Source organism: Heloderma suspectum, chromosome 2 (assembly GCF_057233095.1).
Source record: "Heloderma suspectum isolate Gila_16-S chromosome 2, 16-S_ref, whole genome shotgun sequence".
Taxonomy (NCBI): domain Eukaryota; kingdom Metazoa; phylum Chordata; class Lepidosauria; order Squamata; family Helodermatidae; genus Heloderma; species Heloderma suspectum.
This window is the reverse complement of record NC_139459.1, coordinates 372,006,298-372,027,922: the sequence shown is the minus strand read 5'-3', so window position 1 is coordinate 372,027,922 and position 21,625 is coordinate 372,006,298. Positions and strand designations below refer to the sequence as shown.

Here is a 21,625-nt window from a genome sequence, read left to right as displayed (position 1 = left end):
AATTGGAATGTAAACTGACCTTTTCCAGTCTTGTGGCCACTGTTGAGTGTTCCAGATTTGTTGGCATATTGAATGCAGCACTTTAACAGCATCATCTTTTAGGATTTTAAATAGCTCAGTTGGAATACTGTCATCTCCACTAGCTTTGTTGTTACTAATGCTTCCTAAGGCCCACTTGACTTCACTCTCTAGGATGTCCGGCTCAAGTTCAGTGACCGCACTATCATGGCTATCAGGGACATTCAGATCTTTCCTGTATAGTTCTTCTGTGTATTCTTGCCACCTCTTCTTAATCTCATCTGCTTCTGTTAGGGCCCTGCCTTCTTTGTCCTTTATCATGCCCGTCTTTGCACAAAACGTTCCCTTGAGATCTCCAATTTTCTTGAAGAGATCTCTAGTCTTTCCCATTCTGTTGTTTTCCTCGATTTCTTTGCAGTGTTCATTTAAGAACGCCTTCTTGTCTCTCCTTGCTATTCTCTGGAACTCTGCATTCAGTTGGGTATATCTTCCCCTTTCTCCCTTGCTTTTCGCTTCCCTTCTTTTGTGAGCTACTTGTAAAGCCTCATCAGACAGCCACTTGGCTTTCTTGCATTTCTTTTTCTTTGGGACGGATTTCGTTGCTGCCTCCTGAACAATGTTACGGACCTCCGTCCATAGTTCCTCAGGCACTCTGTCTATCAGGTCTAATCCCTGAAATCTATTCCTCACCTCCACTGTATATTCATCAGGGATATGATTTAGGTCATACCTGAACGGTTTAGTGGTTTTCCCGACGTTCTTCAATTTAAGCCGAAATTTTGCAAGAAGCAGCTCATGATCTGAGCCACAGTCAGCTCCAGGTCTTGTTTTGACTGACTGTATGGAGCTTCTCCATCTTTGGCTGCAAAGGACATAATCAATCTGATTTCGATATTGACCATCTGGTGACGTCCATGTGTAGAGTCGCCTCTTGTGCTGTTGGAAAAGAGTGTTTGCTATGATCAGCATGTTCTCTTGGCAAAACTCTATTAGCTTTTGTCCTGCTTCATTTTGTACACCAAGGCCATGCCTGCCTGTTATCCCGGTGATTTCTTGACTTCCTACTTTAGCATTCCAATCCCCTATGATGAAGAGGACATCTTTTTTTGGTGTTAGTTCTAGAAGGTGTTGCAGGTCTTCATAGAACCAATCAACCTCAGCTTCTTCGGCCTCAGTGGTCCAGTCAGAAGTACCACCCACTAACACCATCTCAGTCTTCTCTAGATTGAGCCTCAGTTTATTAGCCCTCATCCAGTCCATTGTCACAGCCAGGCACAATTTAGCACATCCATGGCCCCACCTGAAGAAGATGAAATGGAGAAATAGAGTTGCATGTCATCAGCATAGTGATGGCAGCACACTCCACACTTCGGATGACTGCGCTCAACCATGTTATGTAGATGTCAAATAGCTTGGGGGACAAAACCTACCCGTGAAGCCCCATGCTGGAGTGTCCACGGGGCTGAGCAATATCCCCTAAGCACCACCTTCTGGAGCCAACCATCCAAGTAGGAGTGGAACCATTGCAGCACTCCCCACTCCCAACCCAGACAGCTGCCCCAGAATACCATGGTCCATGGTATCAAAAGCTGCCAAAAGATCAAGGAGAACCAACAGGGGCACATCCCCCCGTCTCTCGCGCAACACAGACCGTTCTACAGCATGACCAAGGCTGTTTCTGTGCCAAAACCAGAGCTGACCCTCAGCTGAAATGATCTACATGATCAGTCTAATCCCAGAGTGTCTGGAGCCGGTTGGCCACCACCCACTCAATGACCTTGCCCAGGAAAGGTCCTTTAGGCCATCAGCCTACAGTTGTTAAGATCTTCTGGGTCCAGGGAGGGTTTCTTCAGGATTGGCCTCACCCCTACCCCTTTCAGGTGGCTTAGGACCACTCCTTCTGGCAAGGAGGCATTAATCACCTCCCTGTTCCAGCCAGCTCTTCCCTCCCTGATGGTTTTTATAAGCCAGGAGGGGCAAAGATCGAACCTGTCCAAGCACCTTGTCGACATCCTCAAACTGTACCAACTGACACTCATCCAACAAAACTGGACACGACTATGTTCTGCTTACCTCACTTGGTTCACCTGCTACAACCCTGGAGTCTAAATCCCAGCAGATGCAAGATAATTGTATCTGGAAAGCGCCTTGAAAACACATCACAGCAGGCCTTTGATGGGTCCATGGTGTCCTTAGGGCCAGCATGAAACAAGCCCTGGACAACCCTAAAAAGCTCCACTGGGCACCACAGAGAGGACTTAACAGAAGCTGAGAAATATTGTGGCTTTTGGTGCCTTAACTGCCCTGGAGTATCCTTGAGCATAGATGTTTACCACCATTTGATTACATCCACTGGGAGTTTTCCTCCATCAGAACTCAAGCCATCTCCTATTTTGTTTCATTGCTCCCAGCATAGAGGTATCCACACAGCTCTACTATGGGGAGGGTGCTGCGGAGCAATTGCGTCAACTGCCCCAGTATCAACCAGGATTTCGACAGGAGCGCCAGCCATCAGTCAGAACACCTCCCCCCCCCCCCAGACAGCCATGTGGGTCCATTAAACTCCAGGGCCAGGCCATCTTAATAGACCCCCACCCTTGCAGAGAGGAAAGGCTGCCATCAGTCTAACCCTCAGCAGGAAGTGATTTGACTATGACAAAGGGACCAGTTCAAAGTCACCTACCTTCAGATCCTCATTGTTATGATTGACTGAAAAAAAAACAAGTCTAGAGTGTGCCCTGCTGCATGAGCTGCACCGAGGACATGTTGGGACAGTCCCACAGTTGTCAATCCTGCGCTGTCTCAGACAAGGTGCCCTTGGCATGAACATGGATGTTCCCCGAACCAGCAGCCTGGAGGATCTCAGCACCACATCCGAGGCCACCTCTGTCAGCTCAGGCAGGGAGACTGCTGGATAGCGAGTGGGCAGTCTGACGGCAGAATCCCAACTCCTCCCAATTCGCCCTCCCTGGTCTCGTTATACATGCCGGATCGGCTGCCTCATCCACAGTGAGATTATGGACCACAGGGGAGGTCTTATTATGCACCGATCTGGCGTTTAAAAGCTGCATTTTTAATGGGTGTGAGGAGGACTGGAACACGGCACTGTCTGGGCCGCGGTCCCCTTACCTGGCTAGCCCACCTGCCAACAGCAGATCTCCCCCTACCTGTCACTGCACTGATACCCCCCCATCCCCCCACTTGGCCCATATCCTTTATGTCAGGTACATAATCATGACCCAAGAGGCAAGCAATCCCACGCCAAAGACGCTAAACCACCAAATTGGCCAAGGCGTTAGTGGGTGGTCTGGCCCTTGTGCCCCCTTAAGAGGCTCCTCCCACATGATCCAGAACCATGTTGTCTCTGACAGGGTGTCGCTGCCCCACGTGATCCAGAACCATGTTCAGAAATTGAAGGCCAGACATACAGCGAGCACAGGTTGAGGGGTCTAGATTGGCTTTTTTCTGGTTGGACCCAACCACCACCTCTTTAGGGGCAGTCAGCTCTATTCCCTCCCTCAAAGAAAGATGGATTTCTTCTGAGATCCAGACACCCAGCCTTGTCCTGGCAGACTCTAAAAGCGATGGTGGGCAAGGACCTAGGATACAGGCCGGAGGGCGCAGTCCTCCAAGATATTTGTCCAGATCCTCAGGTTGCAGAAGCTGAAAAGTCTCCATTACAATAGGACCAAATGGTGTCCTAGCTGCATCTCTTTCCATCTCTGTTTACATGAAACCATCACCTGTTGTTAATGTGAATAATGATTCGAGTCTTCCCATGCTCATCCGTATATAACCAAAACTCCATCGCCAACAGTAAGGAGAAGACCTGGAGTAACCCAAAGTTAAAGAAGTACAATAAAATCTCCCCCCCCCCCAAATAATCCATTAGGGTGAAAGAATCTGCAAACAGCCCCATAATAATGACATGGACTGTTTAGTGAGTCAGAGGGGGAAAAACATCTGAAAACTGACCAGGGGCGTGTTTCCATGTTATCGGCTTCACTTTGTTGGCAACTCTGTTGCAATGTTTCCCCACTCACATCTTCTCCTTTTCCTGGTTCCACAGCCCTTAAAGTCCTGGCTTATCATCACTGCAGCCTGAGGCTCTGTGCTGTTTCCACTGAGCTCTAATCACATTATTTTCTTGATGGCTGGGTGGAGTCTGAGTGGAGCATGGGTTGGGTCCAATTACCTCATCAGTGTTCCTGCCTCCTCGGCTGTGTTTCCAGGACAACAGAAGGAGAAGTTAATGGAGGGGTACCAGAATGTTAAAAAGGAATCAGCTTTGCTGTGAAGAGAGGCTTCCCCCCTCTCCCCGCTTTCTCCTGAAAGTCCAGATGCACTTGCATTTCGGGAGCAAGCCTCACTGAGCACAATGGGAGTTACTTCCGAGTAGACACACATATGCTTATGCTGGGAAAGGTGAGGGGGAGAACACAAAGAGGGAAACCAGCCCCCATTTTAACCCAGAGGACCTCATTGACCACAATGGGAGTTACTTCTGACAAGACAGTAGTGAGTTTGTTGGGGGAAAGAGAGCAGTAAACACAAAGACAGAAACCAGCCCCCACTGGAACCCGCAGGATATGTATAAGGAAGCTGCAAAGTACTTTCTTCCTAAGGCAATTCATCGGAGCCTCGTAATCCCACGGTCGCTTAATTGCACTTAAGGAATTGGGCTTTAAAATGTGCCATTTCAATTGAGGGGGAATCTCTGCTAGTTCTGATGTGAGCATTCAAAGGCAAGCTTCACTGACCACAATGGGAGTTACTTCTGAGGAGACACTAATGGGTTTCTTGTGGGAGACGGAAACCGGCCCCGATTTTAATGCACAGGATCTCTATATGGAAGCTGTGAAGGAGTTATGTCCTAAGGCAGTGGACTGGAGCCTCAACATCGCACTTAATCACATGTAAGGAATTGAGGGCTTTCATATGAGCTGTGTCAATTGCGGGACTTCGCTGTCATTTCTGTGGTCATTGAGAGGGCAACCCTCATTCAGCACAATGGGAGGAAACACCCCTTGACTGGGGTCATGGGCCATGTTCTGGTGCTTATTTTCAATGATGTTTTAAAAGTTGGTCCCTCAGCATCCTGCTCCAAAACAGCGATGAAACTTCCAGAAAACACGGAGGGAAAGGGTTGGATCACTGAGGTCAGAGCCACACACCCACAAAGGCCGGGCTACACGCCCCATGGGCAGGACCCACTGCGGTTGTGAAAACAGGTCAGTAATGGAGCCAGAGTACACTGGAGAAGTTGGACTATAACCAGTCACAGAAGAAGCGGTTTTTCCACTTTAAAATGAGGGGCTGGTGCTGAATGGCCATGACATCATGGAAAAACAAGAGACCTCACCGGGCAGCCAGGTTGGAGTAAATCACTGGTAGAAACACAGCCCAGGAGGGGGAAAAAGACACATTGAGACACATAAATATCACCTCCAACCACCGTCTGGATAGGTGAGAAGCTACTTTTGAAATGAGAACCTATTTTCAAAAGTCCCCAGGGATGGATAGGAGAGGCACCCACAGAAAGAAAGGGAGAAATCCAAGATTTTAATGTAGCTGGGATTGGACAACTGTGTGTCCACATCTCCCCTACCCCCCAAAGAAAAAACTTGATAGATAACAGCACAGGGAAGGATTCCTGCTTGCTCTCAATCAGTTCTTATTCAAAGTGAAACATTTTTAAAACAACTCTTCTAAAACAAATTCCAAAGCAAACGCAGGGCATTTTCTATATAATGGGATGGAAGGGGCTGTAACTGGGATGGAGTGGCTTATAGCAGCCCGACAGTGTAATGCAAACTAAATACTGCAGGTCAGACAAGGAGCTATTTGAGGCAGCTAAGAAATGCAAAATGAATGAATGAATAAATGCATTCTCTGATATATGCAAAGGTCCCCATTCTTCTTGAACTTCTTTCCACTGATATGGTTTCTTGCTTGTGTGAATTCTTTGATATCTAGTAAAGGAGTTGACCAAATGGGGATGCTTTACAAATTCCAAATATTAAAATTATTCCCACTCTTCTTTGATGTGGACTAAGGTTGAATCTCCTACTATAACTCTTTCCACACCCAAGCTTTTAAATTCCTTCTCCTCTGCATGCATTATTTGATGATACTTGAAGTGTCTCTTCAAACTGAAACCCTTTCCACATTCTAAGCATGTAAATCGTTTCTCTGGTGTGTGCGTTTTTTTGTGTGATGTCAGGTTTGAGCTCTGAGTGAATTTTTTTCCACACTCCAAGCACTGAAATGGTTTCTCCCCTGTGTGGACCCTTTGGTGGCACACAAGGCTAGAGTTTTTACTGAAGCTCTTTCCACACTCCAAGCACTGAAAGGGCTTTTCCCCTGTGTGGGTTCTTTGATGATACAAGAGGCTACTTTTTTCACTGAAGCTCTTTCCACACTCCAGACACCGAAACCGTTTCTCCCCTGTGTGAGTTACTTGATGACGAGTGAGGTGTATCTTCCGAGTGAAGCTTTTTCCACACTCAGAGCAATGAAATGGTTTCTCCCCTGTGTGAGTTCTTCTGTGTAATAAAAGGGTTGAGTTCCACCTGAAGCTCTTTCCACACTCCAAGCACTGAAATGGTTTCTCCCCTGTGTGAACCCTTTGATGGCACACAAGGATGGAGTTTTTACTGAAGCCCTTTCCACACTCCAAGCATTGAAATGGCTTCTCCGCTGTGTGAATTCTTTGATGATACATGAGACGACTGTTTCTACTGAACCGCTTTCCACATTCTAAGCATGTAAATGGTTTCTCCCCTGTATGAGTTATTTGATGACGAGTGAGGTGTGTCTTCTGACTGAAGCTCTTTCCACACTCTAAGCATGAAAATGGTTTCTCTCCTGTGTGAATTCTTTGATGGGACATAAGGCGTCTCTTTAAACTGAAGCTCTTTCCGCACTCTAAGCACGGAAATGGTTTCTCCCCTGTGTGAATTCTTTGATGGGAGATGAGGCGTCTCTTTAAACCAAAGCTTTTTCCACACTCTAAGCATGAAAATGGTTTCTCCCCTGTGTGAGTTCTTTGGTGTAATATAAGGCTGGAGTTACTCCTGAAGCTCTTCTCACACTCCAGGCATTTAAAAGGTTTGTCCCCTGTGTGGATTCGTTGATGGTACACGAGGCCAGAGTTTCTACTGAAACTCTTTCCACACTCTAAGCATGTAAATGGTTTCTCATCTGTGTGAGTTGCTTGATGAGAAATGAGTTGTATCTTCTGAGTGAAGCTCTTTTCACACTCCAGGCATTGAAATGGTTTCTCCCCTGTGTGGATTCTTCGATGATATACAAGGCTAGAGTTTCTACTAAAGCTCTTTCCACACTCCAAACAATGAAATGGTTTCTCTCCTGTGTGAGTTCTTTGATGATACAAAAGGCCTCTTTTTTTTCTGAAGCTCTTTCCACACTCCAAGCATTGAAATGGTTTCTCTCCTGTGTGAATTCTTTGATGTTCCATAAGGTGTGAGCTCTGACTGAAAGATTTTCCACACACAGAGCACTGAAATGGTTTCTCCCCTGTATGACTTCTTTGGTGTAATATAAGGCATGAGTTCCACCTGAAGGTCTTTCCACACTCCGAGCATTGAAATGGTTTCTCTCCTGTGTGGATTCTTTCATGTGACAAAAGGTTTGATCTCTGAGTGAATTTTTTTCCACACTCCAAGCATTTAAATGGTTTCTCCCCCGTGTGGGTTCTCTGATGATACATGAGACTTTTTTTTTCACTGAAGCTCTTTCCACACTCCAAGCACTGAAATGGTTTCTCTCCTGTGTGAATTCTTTGATGTTCCATAAGATGTGAGCTGTGACGGAAAAATTTTCCACATTCAACACACTGAAATGGTTTCTCCCCTGTGTGACTTCTTCGGTGTAATATAAGGCCTGAGTTCCACCTGAAGCACTTTCCACACTCCAAGCACTGAAATGGTTTCTTCCCTGTGTGGATATTTTGATGGTGCATGAGGGCTGGGTTTTCAGTGAAGCTCTTTCCACATGGTTTCTCCTCTGGGTGCGTTGCTTGATGAGAAGTGAGGTGTCTCCTCTGAGTGAAGCACTCTCCACCCTCCAAGCACAGAGATGGTTGACATCTGGCTCCTTCCAACAACACCTTGCATGGTTTTCCTTCATTCTCACTCTCCTGCCCGTCACATTCTGGAAGGAAGAGGGACAATTGGTAGCAGCAGAAGTGAAAACAGAGTCTGAAATCCAAGAACTAGCAGTTAACAGTCCTGTAGCAGCAGCTATTCCATTAGGGCCATTTCTAAATGACACTTTTATTGAGCCCTGATGATTGCTCAGTCACAGTAGTTTGCAGGTCCATTACCTGGCATCATCATCGTCAATGGCCTGTTCCTCTCTCTCTTTTTTCCTAATGAGGAAAGTCTGGTATTTTTTCTGAATCCTGTCATAGAACCCTAGTGTAAATGTGCAGCCCTGCTGTACTGCAGCGCCATCTAGTAGTTGTATAATGAAACGTATAGAAAGGCAGAGAAAGAAAAATCCTGGAAAAAAGCATGTGTAAAGAAGCCGATCTTAGTCCAGAAGCAGAAGCCCCAGTAAAAGTGTGGGATAAAAGCCTCATGTAGAAATGCCCTAGGTTACAGCAGAGGGAGAGATGGGACTGTATTGTTTGTTCTTATTTGCATGCAAACCACCTGGGAGCCTTTTTGGCTGGAGAGCAGGGCAAAAATGCTTAAATATGTTTGAGTTATCTTTATTGCTAAAAGCAATATGCCATCACAATTTTATATATTTAAAATAGAATAAAATACAAATAGGACAATAAGCTAAAATGGAATACCATAAAATAGTAAGATAACATAGAGTAAAAATGGTAAACAGAAATACAAGAGTAAAAGGAGTATAAAACTGCAAGAACACATTGACATGGCTCAAAAGCTCCCCAACGAGATACTAGGCCAACACATATAACAGAGAACAAAATTTATATGCGCCCCATATTGGGATGCCTACCTCTTAACTTACTTGCAGCCAGGGCAAATTTTGCAACCAGATCAGTAATGTATTCAAGGAATTTTTCTCTAAGGAAAGTATATAGAGGGCATTGTAGCAAATAATGTTGAATGTCCTCCACTTCCCCTGAATCACAGATGCAGAGTCTTTGGTGCACAGGATTATTATTAAATCTTCCTTCTAAATAGGTTGAGGGCATACACTGAAAGTGCAGAGCTGTAAATGCTCTTCTGAGTGGTGCCAGAGTGAGTTTAGTAAAATATTGCTCCAGCCCGAAAGACGTTTTATATATTGGGTACCAAGAAGAAAATGCCCTTTGAGAAATTAGATGTAGGACCCACCGTTTGGAATCAAAGTGGATTTTTCCTTTGATGAGTTGTTTAACTCTATTAGAGGCATAGTTTGGTGAGGCTCCGATATTAATCCCATAAGAACGGAGAATCGTACCGACTGAATTTGCCCAGGAGCTATGGGCCAAAGATTGTTGTTGTCTAGGAAACATTTTTGGGGGAGACGGGTATCACGCATACTAACCAGCTTCAGCCAGTACAGGGCTACAGCAACACACACACCAGTTTGTAAAGACAGTAGCCCTGTTTCAGCCCTTAAAAAAGGAGCTGGTGTGCCTTTAAAGACAACCAACAGAGATCTTAAGAAGGAATTCTGCACAGCTTCCAGAGGGGAGACTTTACTGTAGCCCCAGAACTCTGCGCCATACAGTAATTGTGGCACAATCTTCTTCCGGAATACCTCAACTGTAGCAGCAACTAAGCTTCCCCCTTGAAATCTGCAGAACCACAGTAAGGAATGAGTAGACTGGGTAGATTTCAATTTAACTGAGCGTAGGTGTAGCTTCCAAGTCAGTTTTGAGTTAAAACCCAAACCCAGATTTTTAAGGTAACATTGTTATTCAATGAGTTTGTTGTCCAGTCTTCAGCTTTCCCTTCTTCCCAAAGACCACAACTTTTGTTTTAGAATGGTTGACTGTTAACTGCTCTTTTGTGCAAAAGACACTCAACTTGTTCAAAAGTCTCCACATCCCAATTAAGGTAGCAGAGACCATAACAATGTCATCGGCATACACAAGAACTGAGAGTCTGACATCCTAAATAGAAACTGGAAATCATTCTAAACCTCTCAGTTCCTGAACAATATCATTGATATAAAAATTGAATAAAAAGGGGGCTAATAAACATCCCTGATGGACTCCTCTATCGGTAGGGATATTATCAGTTAACAATCCATTTGCCCCAAGTCTAACCCTAAGGAAAGTATCGGCATGCAGCAACTGAATTAAAAAGAACAGCCTTCTATCAATATTAGTGGCAACAAACTTTTGCCAAAGGCATCCTCTTGTCTATAAGGTCGAAGGCAGAGCTGAAGTCCACAAAAGCTGCAAATAGCTTTTTTCTGCCATTTTGTGAAAGATTTTGAATCGAATGATGGACAAAACATTGTTCTATTGTCGATTTACCCTTCATAAACCCTGCTTGTTCTTCAATGATAATGGCATTTTCAGTAGCCCAGGACTCCAACTTACTCAATAGATATTTTGGAATACAATTTAGACACAATATTCAATAAACTAATAGGTCTAAAATTCTTTGGGTCTGCCTTGGAACCGTTTTTATGAATAGGGACAACTATGCTTACTCCCAGTCTTTGAGGGCTTTTCCCATGCTGGTTAATATGAGCAAACAATGTAGGAAGGACTGGAGACCACCAGCCAGGGTTTGATCTGAATAATTATCCAGGGAGCATATCTTCTCCAGGGGCTTTTTTAACTGGTAAAGAATTAATCAGGGTGTGTTTATTTTATCAGGTGTTACTGGTTCCCATTCGGGATGGCAGGCAAGCACAGATATGTCCATGCTATAGGGAGGATTCAAAATGGTCCCAGAGGACTGACTAAAAAGGGAGGCAACATGAGTGTGCCATTGTGCAGATGTGATTTGGTTATCAATAATACCATTTGCACTTCTTGTCCCTTTTGCCACCAGAGCCCAGAATCTAGCCCAGAATCTTCCACGGCTGCCCAGCCTAACTCCATCCAAGAGTGTCGAATGTACTCTGCTTTTCTTTTGCCTGAGTAATTTTTTATGCTCTCTGTGCAGATGTATAAAAAAAGGAGGGGTAGCAAAGGAGGTAGGGGACTCTATTAAACTGTTAATTGCTTAGGACATTACATCAATCCAACTCTTTGATTTGGTTTATCTCACCTCTCTTGTGCAGAAACACAGGCCCACCACCTGCCGAAGGATTGTAAGACCCGTTTTTACTTATTGTAATTTGGTCCGTTGATTTAGGGTCAGAATGTCCTAATACGTCAGGGCTAAGAAATCTTCTTTGTTGCCATTCAACAGTGGACATAGGATGGTTTAGAGGGCTACTGAAGTTATACTCTAGAGGGGGAGAGTCTCTCTCACCAATGTGGTTATCCTTGTTTATGAGAGGATTTTCCTCGGCATGTTCCCTATGTTCAGCTCTAACTCGATTATGCATTATTTCCATAATTCCATCCAAGGCTGTATTAGCTTTCTCTGGGGGCCAGAGGTAAATAAATAAGAGTGTCTCACAAAGAAGTTGTTCTGTTAATACTTTCATCCTACGACTGGTGAGGGAGGGCTAAAAAATAATTTAATAGTCTCTTTTCATCAGAGGACTGTATTGTTTGTTCCGGGGCAAAAATGCTTAAATAATAAATGAAATGAAATAAAAATAACAGCCTTTGTGAGTGACTGAACGGAAACAAAAGGTATTAAACGAATCATATTGGGTGGCAGTAATTGAGAAGCCGTATTGTGCAGAGTGCTGGGCTGAGTCCACAGAGACTGAGGCCCAACTGCCACCTATGTAGTTTTTCAGAAAGCCTTTGACCAGTCAGCGCCTGGGTCCATTAAACATGCTCACCCACACTGAGTGGTTGGGTGTGGGCTGATGGTGAACTGTGGGTTGTTTGTTGAACTGTGGGTTCAACAAACAACCCACAATTCAACCACAGCTATGTCTGTGGGTTAGCGTGTCCTATGAATATCCCCAATATCTCTAAGCCAAGGCTATCTTAACAGGGCTGAGATTATTTATTTGTTAAAAGTATACACAGCATTTCCACATAAAATGCTCAAGGCAGCTTCTTGTTGCATCTAATCGGAATAGCCCCAGCCACGCCGCTATGAACTTCTTGGAAGTGGGACGGGTCACAATTCTACATCCATTCACGTAGAATGATGTCCCAATAAATTAAATGGGGCTTGTTCCCAAGTCACAATCCTCCATCTTCAGAGGCAGTGATTGGGGTCAGGCAACATGATAACCCACATTCATTGTCTGAGTATGGGTTGAGTATAGGTTGTTGTTGAACTGTGGGTTGCTGTTGAACCATGGGTTACTGTGTTGTCTGAACCCAGCCGTGCTAACAAACCATGGTTTGTTAATCACGAACAACCCACACTTCACAACCCAACAACAAACTGTGGGTTCTCTTTATGGGTTGTACATGGTTAACAAACCTTGTTTTGTTAGGGCAAATGGGTTCGGATAAGTCGATAGCCCAAATTTCAACAGCAACCCACAGTTCAATGACAACGCACACTCAACCCATACTGAACCCTTGAGTGTGGCTTCTCGTACTATCTCAACCCAGCCACCAGGTCTGTGAATACCAGCCGCTCAGGAGCAACAACCAGATGGGGCTAATGGAGGCACACCTTCTTTCTGGGCTTCTCGGAAGCCTTTGGCTGGCCCTTGGGAGAAGCAACATGGTGGACCTTTGGCCTTTTCCAACTTCTTACGTTCCTAAGCCTGTATGCGTGAATGGAGCCTTCAGGCATCCAATCCACTTCCACCGCATGCAGCTGCTGAAATCCAGGCCTGACATCATCTATGGTGGCTTTGACAAAGGTCCACCAAGCAAAGATAGCTTCAGTAGGGACCTCAGAAGAGACCCCAGAAACTACCCAAACAAGAAGAGGATACTGGCTACTAAAATGGAGCAAGACTGCAGAAAGAGGCTACAGTTATTTTTTATCCCTTTTAGCTTGATTGTATCAACCCAGAGAATGGTGGAGCCTTACCCACAGAGGCCGTGATCCCCAAATTCTCCTCCATGATTTCCCTGTGCAGGGCTCTTTGGTCCTGATCCAGCAGGGCCCACTCCTCCTTGGTGAAATGGACAACCACCTCCTCGAAGGTCACCTGGAAGAGGAAACATCATCTATGAGCAAAATCAGAACAGAAATTATGAAGCCAGGGCTAAATCTGCACGTGTGGCATTCACAGCCTCCTTTGTGGGCAACTTGGATGGGAGAAGAATGGGACAGATCCTTTCAGGCAAGGAGATGTGCAAGAAAAAGAGGCACCCAGGCTGCCCCCTCCCCTGTGAACATTCCCCTTACCTGATCCAGTCGCACAGAAGCTGTTTCTGGCCAACCACAACGAAGGGACGAGCTACTATATTTTGTCTCCATCCTCAATCCATCTCCTGTGAGAGAAACAAAAGATAAAGGGGGGACTGATTTACTATTAACTTCATTTCCCAATCAAGTCCAGTTGTATTTTATGTAGCCTGAACTGCACCATCCCCACACAACAGGGAGGGTCAACCGATTTGGGGTACCCCTGACATTTGCAGTTGTACAAAAATGTGAAGGAAAAGGCCCTAAGGGGGCCAAGACCCATCAAAACGGCTGAACCAGGACTCAGTGGCCTTGGAATGTGATCTCACTAGGGGACGGGGACGGGACAATAACCAGGTGGGAACGGGAACGGGGTGGAGGATGTGGAGGTGAAGAGGAGGAGGACAATGGAAGGGTGACATAGATATATAAAGGGGCAGAGACAACCCCTGCACTGTATGGCTAGGTCTATTCCTGGTTCACATTGGGGGGTTACTTCGAACTGCTTGCAAGGATGGAAGTGAGAGGGGCCTCTATATATCAGTGGTGACATCCCAGATATTAACAAAGCTGAGATCTGGATAGGCCTGTGTCCAGCTCCCCCTCTGAGGAAAGTCTGAGTTGATGAGAAAAAAGAAAACCAAATGGAGTGTGGGGAAAATATCCCAAAGCAGCCCCTGAGGAACTGGGAAATATAAGAAATTAAGAAAACTGGGGTGTGGGGCATGGGACCCCGAATGGAAACACTCCACACTGCACTGTTTTGTTGCACTGGTCTACTTCTTTGTTATCCAGATACCCCACATTTAACCCAACTTGGATCCCACGGTGAAAAATGCCCCCCCAAATCCTCACCCAGCGAGGTGGCACTTCCGTCGCCCCCCAGCATGGTCAGTGGCTCCTGGCTGGTGTCAGCTGGAGCAGTATCTGTCTCAGGGAAGTCTGTGGCCTCTTCTGCAAGGGAATCCTGAGCCAGAGAGAACAGAGAGGTTTGGAAAGGGAGGGAGGGAGGGAGGGAGAGGGAAGGATTAGAAGAGGAATGTGCTGGACAAGTCTTCGGTCAGAGGAGGACCACCCTGGGTGATTTCCAAAAAGTGTCAGCAAGCGACGGGGGCTCTTATGACATCCTTGCCATGTTTCCCAGCCCTTTGAAGCTTCTAGGATGAAACGGTCTCACCTGCTGCTCTGCCTGCTTCTTGTCCTCTGCCTGGCTCAGGAAGAAACCTTCTGCCAGGGCCACCGCCTGGGAACTGGTCTCCACCCCACATTCCCGGACCCAGCTCTCCATCTCTGGGGGTAGGACAGCCAGGAATTTCTCCAGGATCACCAGGTCCAGGATCTGAGCCTTGGTGTGTTGCTCTGGCTTCAGCCACTGACAGCAGAGAAGGTGGAGTCGGCTGCAAACCTCTCGGGGCCCCTCGGCCTCCCAGTAGTGGAACTGCCTGAAGCGCTGGCACTGCACATCTGAGCTAAGGGTGTCTTCCTCCAGCATGTTCTGCACGGTGCTTTCCCAGAAGTCCCCACTGCTCTCAGTCTTGATGGCATCAGAGCTTTCTCCTGCTTCTGGGCCAGCTGAGTCCTGCTCCTCCATCTCTGATCTGGGCTCCGGGACAAGCAAGAGTTCCTGTCGTCTGGACCTTTGGCCAAGTTCTGGGGCTGCCTGAATCGGCTGTGCTGCCGGCTCCTGCAACGCAAACGTGTTGTTCTCTGGGTGAACGATGATATGCTTGAAGCAGGAAGATATTTGACCAAGAAAAAGCAGACAGGGGTCTTAGAGTGACCAGGTTGTATCCTTATAGGAAAGGGAGGTGATTGATTGCCAAGACTCAGTGGAAACTAGAGACTGGGGAGAGATAGAAGTAAGGTTCCTTCATCGGAGCCTTCCAGTCCAAAGCCTTCATCTGGTGAGAACCGCAGTGCAAGCACAACATCCCTGCCCCCTGGCTTCTCTCTAACATTTCCCACCTCTGCCTGCACTTTTTTTCCTGCCATCCCTTCATCCCCCCTTCGCACCATAGCTGCTTCCGCTGCCTCTCCTTTCCTCCACATCCCCCCTCCCCAGCCCAACCCCTTTTCTTTTAACCTACTGTGCATATGTATAGTATCTTGAAACTGGTCTCAATCCATCCCCAGATAGCATCTTCTGTTGAGGGAGATGCTGTCAGGACCCTCCAGTTTATCCCAGAGCAGGGCAGACGCTCCATCAAGGGGCTGTCTGCAATGCGGGGGCAGGAGGGGGAGTGTTCTCAGCCCCCAGCCTCACATCCGCATCTTCCTGGCTGAGCCAAGGGCTTTTAAATATATATAAAATATAAATAAATATAAAATATAAAAATGTGTGTCTGTTGGTTTTTCAAATTTAACAATACAGTAAATGATTTAACCATGGGAGGGATGAGTAAGAACTTCCCTACATCTTTATCTTGATCCTCGCTGCATGCAGTTGTGTCGCCTGCCTGATCCCTGATCTTCATCAGGTATACTCTGTTACCCCAGGAAGTCTTTCCATGTCCCCGTGGAGGTGGATCTACAGCGCCGAGGGCGCGGAGGCCTCTCCCTCCGTCTCGGGGCCTCTCCCCGCTTCGCCTTCCTTCCCCCACAGCACCCCCCACACACCGCCAGCCCCCTTCCTGCAGCCCGCCATGAAGACGTGAGCCAGCTCGAACCCGGCTGCAGCCCGTGCAAAGGGGAGGGATCTTGCATGAATCCCCAGGGAGATGCTGCGGGGACCCTCCGTTCACCGCAGGGAGGAGAGGCCCTCCGGAGCGGGTCGGCTGCGCGGCCGGGCCCCTCGGGGGGAGACGGGGCGGGCTTTGCGTCGTCCCCCGCAGCCCGGTCGGCAGCTGCCTGGGGGGCTGCGGGCGCGGAGGCCTCTCTCCCCATCGGGGCCTCCATGCGGGGGTCCCCCGCCCACCCCTCGCCGCCTGCCCAGCCGGCATCTCCACCAAGCCCCCCTGCCGCCCCGGGGGTCGCCCTCGCCCCACGCAAGGAGAGCTCACCAGACCCCTGCAGGGGGAAACCGAAGGACGCTCCGCCCCACGTGGAGGGGAGGGGCAGAGCAGGAGGACGCTGCTCTAGGAATCCAGCGTCACTCGCTTTAACCCCTTAGGCGGAGTCCGCCAGAGAGGCGCAGCAGAAGCATCAGCGTATTTACATAGAATCATAGACTAGCAGGGTTGGGAGGGGCCTACAAGGCCATCGAGTCCAACCCCCTGCTCAGTGCAGGAATCCAAGTCAGGGCATCCCCAACAGATGGCTGTCCAGCCTCGTCTTGAATGCCTCCAGTGTGGGAGAGCCCACCACCTCCCTGGGTCATTGGCTCCATTGTCATATTGCTCTAACAGTCAGGACGTTTTTCCTGATGTTCAGCCGGAATCTGGCTTCCTGTAACTTGAGCCCATTATTCCGTGTCCTGCATTCTGGGATGATGGAGAAGAGATCCTGGCCTTCCTCTCTGGGACAACCTTCCAAGTACTTGAAGAGTGCTATCATATCTCCCCTCGGTCTTCTCTTCTCAAGGCTAAACATGCCCAGTTCTTTCCGTCTCTCCTCGTAGGGCTTTGTTTCCAGTCCCCTGATCATCCTCGTTGCCCTGCTCTGAACCCTCTCCAGTTTGTCTGCATCCTTCTTAAAGTGTGGTGCCCAGAACTGGACACAGTACTCCAGATGAGGCCTAACCAGTGCTGAGTAGAGGGGAACTAGTACTTCCCGGGATTTGGAAGCTATGCTTCTATTAATGCAGCCCAAAAGAGCATTGGCCTTTTTTGCAGCCACATCACATTGTTGGCTCATATTCAGCTTGTGATCTACAACAATTCCAAGATCCTTCTCGCTTGTAGAGTTGTTGAGCCACGTATCCCCCATGTTGTAACTGTGCATTTGGTTTCTTTTCCTAGGTGCAGAACTTGGCATTTATCCCTATTAAATGTCATTCTGTTGTTTTCTGCCCAGCACTCCAGTCTATCCAGATCATTGTTTAATTTTGTTTCTGCCTTCCAAAGTATTAGCTATCCTGCCCAATTTGGTGTCATCTGCAAATATGATCAGCATTCCCTGCACCTCCTCCTCCAAGTCATTAAGAAAAATGTTGAAGAGCACTGGGCCCAGGACTGAGCCCTGCGGTACCCTGCTCGTTACCTCTCCCCAGTTTGAGAAGGTCCCACTGAGAAGCACTCTTTGAGTCCGATTCTGTAGCCAACTGTGGATCCACCGGATCGTTGTTTCATCTAGCCCACTTTGAGCTAGTTTGCTCATCAGGATATCATGGGGCACTTTGTCGAAAGCTTTGCTGAAGTCGAGGTATATGATGTCTACAGCATTCCCCTCGGTCTACAAGGGAGGTTACTTGATCAAAAAATGAGATCAGATTCATCTGGCAGGACTTGTTTTTGTCAAATCCATGTTGGCTTTGAGTAATCACTGCATTGTTTTCAACGTGCTTCCAGATGGATTGCTTGATCATCTGCTCCAGAATTTTCCCAGGGATTGATGTCAGACTTACTGGTCTGTAGTTTCCAGGTTCCTCCTTTTTACCCTTTTTGAAGATAGGGACAACATTAGCCCTCCTCCAGTCATCTGGCACTTCCCCTGTCCTCCATGATTTCTCAAAGAGAATAGACAGCGGTTCTGAGAGTTCTTCTGCCAGTTCCTTTGTTACTCTAGGATGCAGTTCATCTGGCCCTGGAGATTTGAACTCATTCAAAGTAATTAGGTGTTCCTTGACCATATGCCTATCGATCTGTACACCACGAGCCATTAATCAGGTTCACATTTGCTCTGACCCCGTGCTTCACTAACGTCGCATGTACCAAGTACAGTAAACAAAAGCAAGCAAACTAAGTGTCTGGGTGAAAGGAACTGTCAGGGTAAGAGGGGAAAAATTCATGGCCTACCTTCAATGCCAGGTGAAAAGCCAGATAAAACCAGAACAGTAAGTACTGCTTATCAGAATGGCAAGTAATACTTATTGTTTTGCTCTGTGGCAGCTACCAACCAATCAGAAATATTATACAACTTGTCCCACCTCTGTAATGTTCTATATCCAATCAGGGTTAGCTAAAGTTGTGCCTTGTCATACATTGTATAAAAGCTGTGTTTGAAATGTAAACGAGGAGAACCTGCTTGCAAGAATTTTGTAGGAATCTCCGCAGACCTATGCTTTCTTTTCTGTCTTTTGTTTTCTTTGATTAAAGATCCTAACACTCAGAATAGACTGTGAAGTTTTCTTTGGCAAACCTGGAGGTTCCACTGAGATAGCCTGGTAAGCAGAACGATTCTGTTGTGAAGGCAAGCCCCCCTTTGGGACACTGAATAAGGCGTATATTTGAGCCTTTGAACCTCCTGTTCTCCCAAGGAGAGTTGCCAGCATATCAGATTTCACTACCAACTTTCGTGGCTATCGAGTTCATGAGGCTCACGTTCATGTCCTTTTTTTGGTTTCTGTCTGTTTTTGTCTCGGGTCTGTAACTGGGGAACTGTTCTGGTCTGGTTAACTGTGGGATCTGTTATTGTTAAAGAGACTTGTCTTGTGTTGCCTACATTGTCCACCGTTGTATGATTGTGTCTAGTGGCAAAACTGAGTACATCCTGGTGAGCCCATGGTCTCGGATGGGCATCCTGCCTGCTGCCCTTCGAAAGCCCTGTGGCTAGAAGGAAAAAGCCGAGGAGTGTATGTGGAGAAATTCCAGCAAAACCCTTCTGCATCCCTGCATGTGGCACTGCTCTGGCAAACTGCAAAATCCCCACCTTCTGTGTCTCTGAAGGCCTCTCTGGTTAATCCCATGGGATCTGCTGGTTCAAAGGTGCGCCCTGTCTCTGTCCCTCCCAAAGGTACCTCAGCATGTTTTATGTGCACACGGTATCGGAAGTAAACTTGCACGTTTCTGGAAAACTGGAATTTTTATACCCAAGACAACCGCAGTAAACAGTTCCCAACTGAAGGAACCTTTGGCATGGACAAAATAATTGTCCATCTCAGAGGAGCCTTAGGAAGCCACAGCAACAGAACACCTGACACCTAGTGGTCTGCATGTTTAATTGGTTAAAGGGGGCCTCCAAAAGAAAGACTGATCCCCAGCTAGTGTCCTGGGAAGGTTCTTGAGAGAAAAAAAAAAGGGGAGGGGAGGAAAAATGCAAAGGAATGTAAGCTTAGATACCACTTAGTGCACTACTGATGACCAGCACCCATGTTCCTGTGTTTTGGCTGATCTCCTTAAGAGAAAGCCGCCCCTTATCCTGTGTAAAAGGAAATGAACTTAGTGGGGGAAAAGAAGGCCCTTTAGAATCCTGAAGATGAAGAACAGCTCTTGTTGTTTGAGTCCCATCAGGCTTAGAACAGGCAGAAACACCAAGCACGGTTCCTTTTCCCAGAGCAGCAGCACAGCCACGGCAAGCTTCTGCATGCCCTGGATGCCTGCTGAATTGTGTGCTATTGCAAAAGATTTTCCTAAAGCAGCAGAAAATCCCCAGAAATTTCAGGAAGAGTTTGTTTTAGTATGTGAAACCTGTACTCCAAGCCAGTCTGAGGTGTATTAGCTGTGTTGTCTTATTGCTATCTCATCTCAATTGAAGAAGTTGGCAGAGGCAGTGTAATGAGACCCTGCTGCCAGACCCCCGAAATCTCCATCCACAGAGGCACATGTAGCTGCCTGTCAGATGATATGCAGGCAAATGGCTCAAGCCACACACACCGCTTTTACTCTTAACGTGGACTGGGTGACTATTCAGAACTGCTAATAAAAACCGGATGAAACTAAAGATTTACAGGGCCAAACTTACTCAAGCCTTTAAAACAATATTCAGGTGTTACAGGCCCTGAAACAAATGGTCCACCTACTCAGATGCGAAACAACAGAGCCAACAGGGGTTTTTTTTCTACACCTTTTTCCTGCCTTTTGTCTGCATCAAAGTACAGGGGAACAGGCTATTCTTGCCCCTCTTTTGCCTCTTTCTGATTGTGGTCAGGTCAATGGACAAATTGTTTCCTTTTTAATTGGCACCGGTGCTTCAATGTCCATCATCCAGAAGGCTGGATGAAACAGTCTGCTTTCAATAACAAATACAACAGTTCAAGCTGTAAGCCTCTTTAGTCAGCCTATGGCTCTCCCTGTTGTGCAGCCCCTCTCTATATTATTTGAGTCGTAATCTGTTCAATATCCTTTTCTGTTGTGCTCTACTGCTCCAAGGACTTACTTGCAAAAATGTTTCGGTCCTTATTCTCTAGTCCTCTGAGGGTGAAAATGCTTTTTTAACTCTTAGATGCTCTAGCATCTGCTCCTGCTCTCAGGCTGCCGGTTGTTTAAACCTTTTATTTTTATTTTTATTTTTTTTGCCATGAACGAGATAAGATGTGCCGTTGGTGTTTTCACCCAAGAGCGTGGGTCTAAACAACAATGTATTGTCTATTTCAGTCTCTATCTTGATCACAGAATCATAGAATAGTGGGGTTGGAAGGGGCCTACAAGACCATCAAGTCCAGCCCCCTGGTCAATGCAGGAATCCAAGTCAGAGCATCCCTGACAGATGGCTGTCCAGCCTCATCTTGAATGCCTCCAGTGTGGGAGAGCCCACCACCTCCCTAGCTCATTGGTTCCATTGTCGTATTGCTCTGACAGTCAGGAAGGTTTTCCTGATGTTCAGCCGGAATCTGGCTTCCTGTAACTTGAGCCCATTATTCCGTGTCCTGCACTCTGGGATGATCGAGAAGAGATCCTGGCCTTCCTCTCTGTGACAAGCTTTCAAGTTGAACAGCACTATCATCTCTCCTCTGAGTCTTCTCTTCTCAAGGCTAAACATGCCCAGTTCTTTCCGTCTCTCCTCGTAGGGCTTTGTTTCCAGTCCCCTGATCATCCTCGTTGCCCTGCTCTGAACCCTCTCCAGTTTGTCTGCATCCTTCTTAAGGTGTGGTGCCCAGAACTGGATGCAGTACTGAAGATGAGACCTAACCAGTGCTGAGTAGAGGGGAACTAGTACTCCACGTGATTTGGAAGCTATGCTTCTATTAATGCAGCCCAAAATAGCATTTGCCTTTTTTGCAGCCACATCACATTCTTGGCTCATATTTGGCTTGTGATCTACAACAATTCCAAGACCCTTCTCACTTGTAATATTGCTGAGCCAAGTATCGCCCATCTTGTAACTGGGCATTTGGTTTCTTTTTCCTAGGTGCAGAACTTGGCATTTATCCCTTTTAAATATAATTCTGTTGTTTTCTGCCC

At 46.8% G+C, this 21,625-nt stretch overlaps 1 protein-coding gene across 4 annotated transcripts in view; it reads right to left on the bottom strand.

Moving 5' to 3' along the window:
• Window positions 1-1,290: 1,290 nt before the first annotated feature.
• The window catches only part of LOC146356102 (uncharacterized), a 32,172-nt gene continuing 11,837 nt past the window's right edge, over window positions 1,291-21,625 (bottom strand). The window contains exons 1-6 of one of the 4 annotated variants that reach the window (XM_084831202.1): window positions 16,409-16,468; window positions 14,587-15,252; window positions 14,265-14,376; window positions 13,410-13,495; window positions 13,089-13,209; window positions 1,307-8,193 (exon numbers count right to left, since the gene is read on the bottom strand). In XM_084831202.1, the coding sequence (XP_084687328.1) occupies window positions 6,044-8,193; window positions 13,089-13,209; window positions 13,410-13,495; window positions 14,265-14,376; window positions 14,587-15,000 (2,883 nt within the window). In that variant the 5' untranslated portion in view covers window positions 15,001-15,252; window positions 16,409-16,468 and the 3' untranslated portion in view covers window positions 1,307-6,043. The other 3 variants (XM_084831203.1, XM_084831201.1, XM_084831204.1) reach the window with 3 other exon arrangements.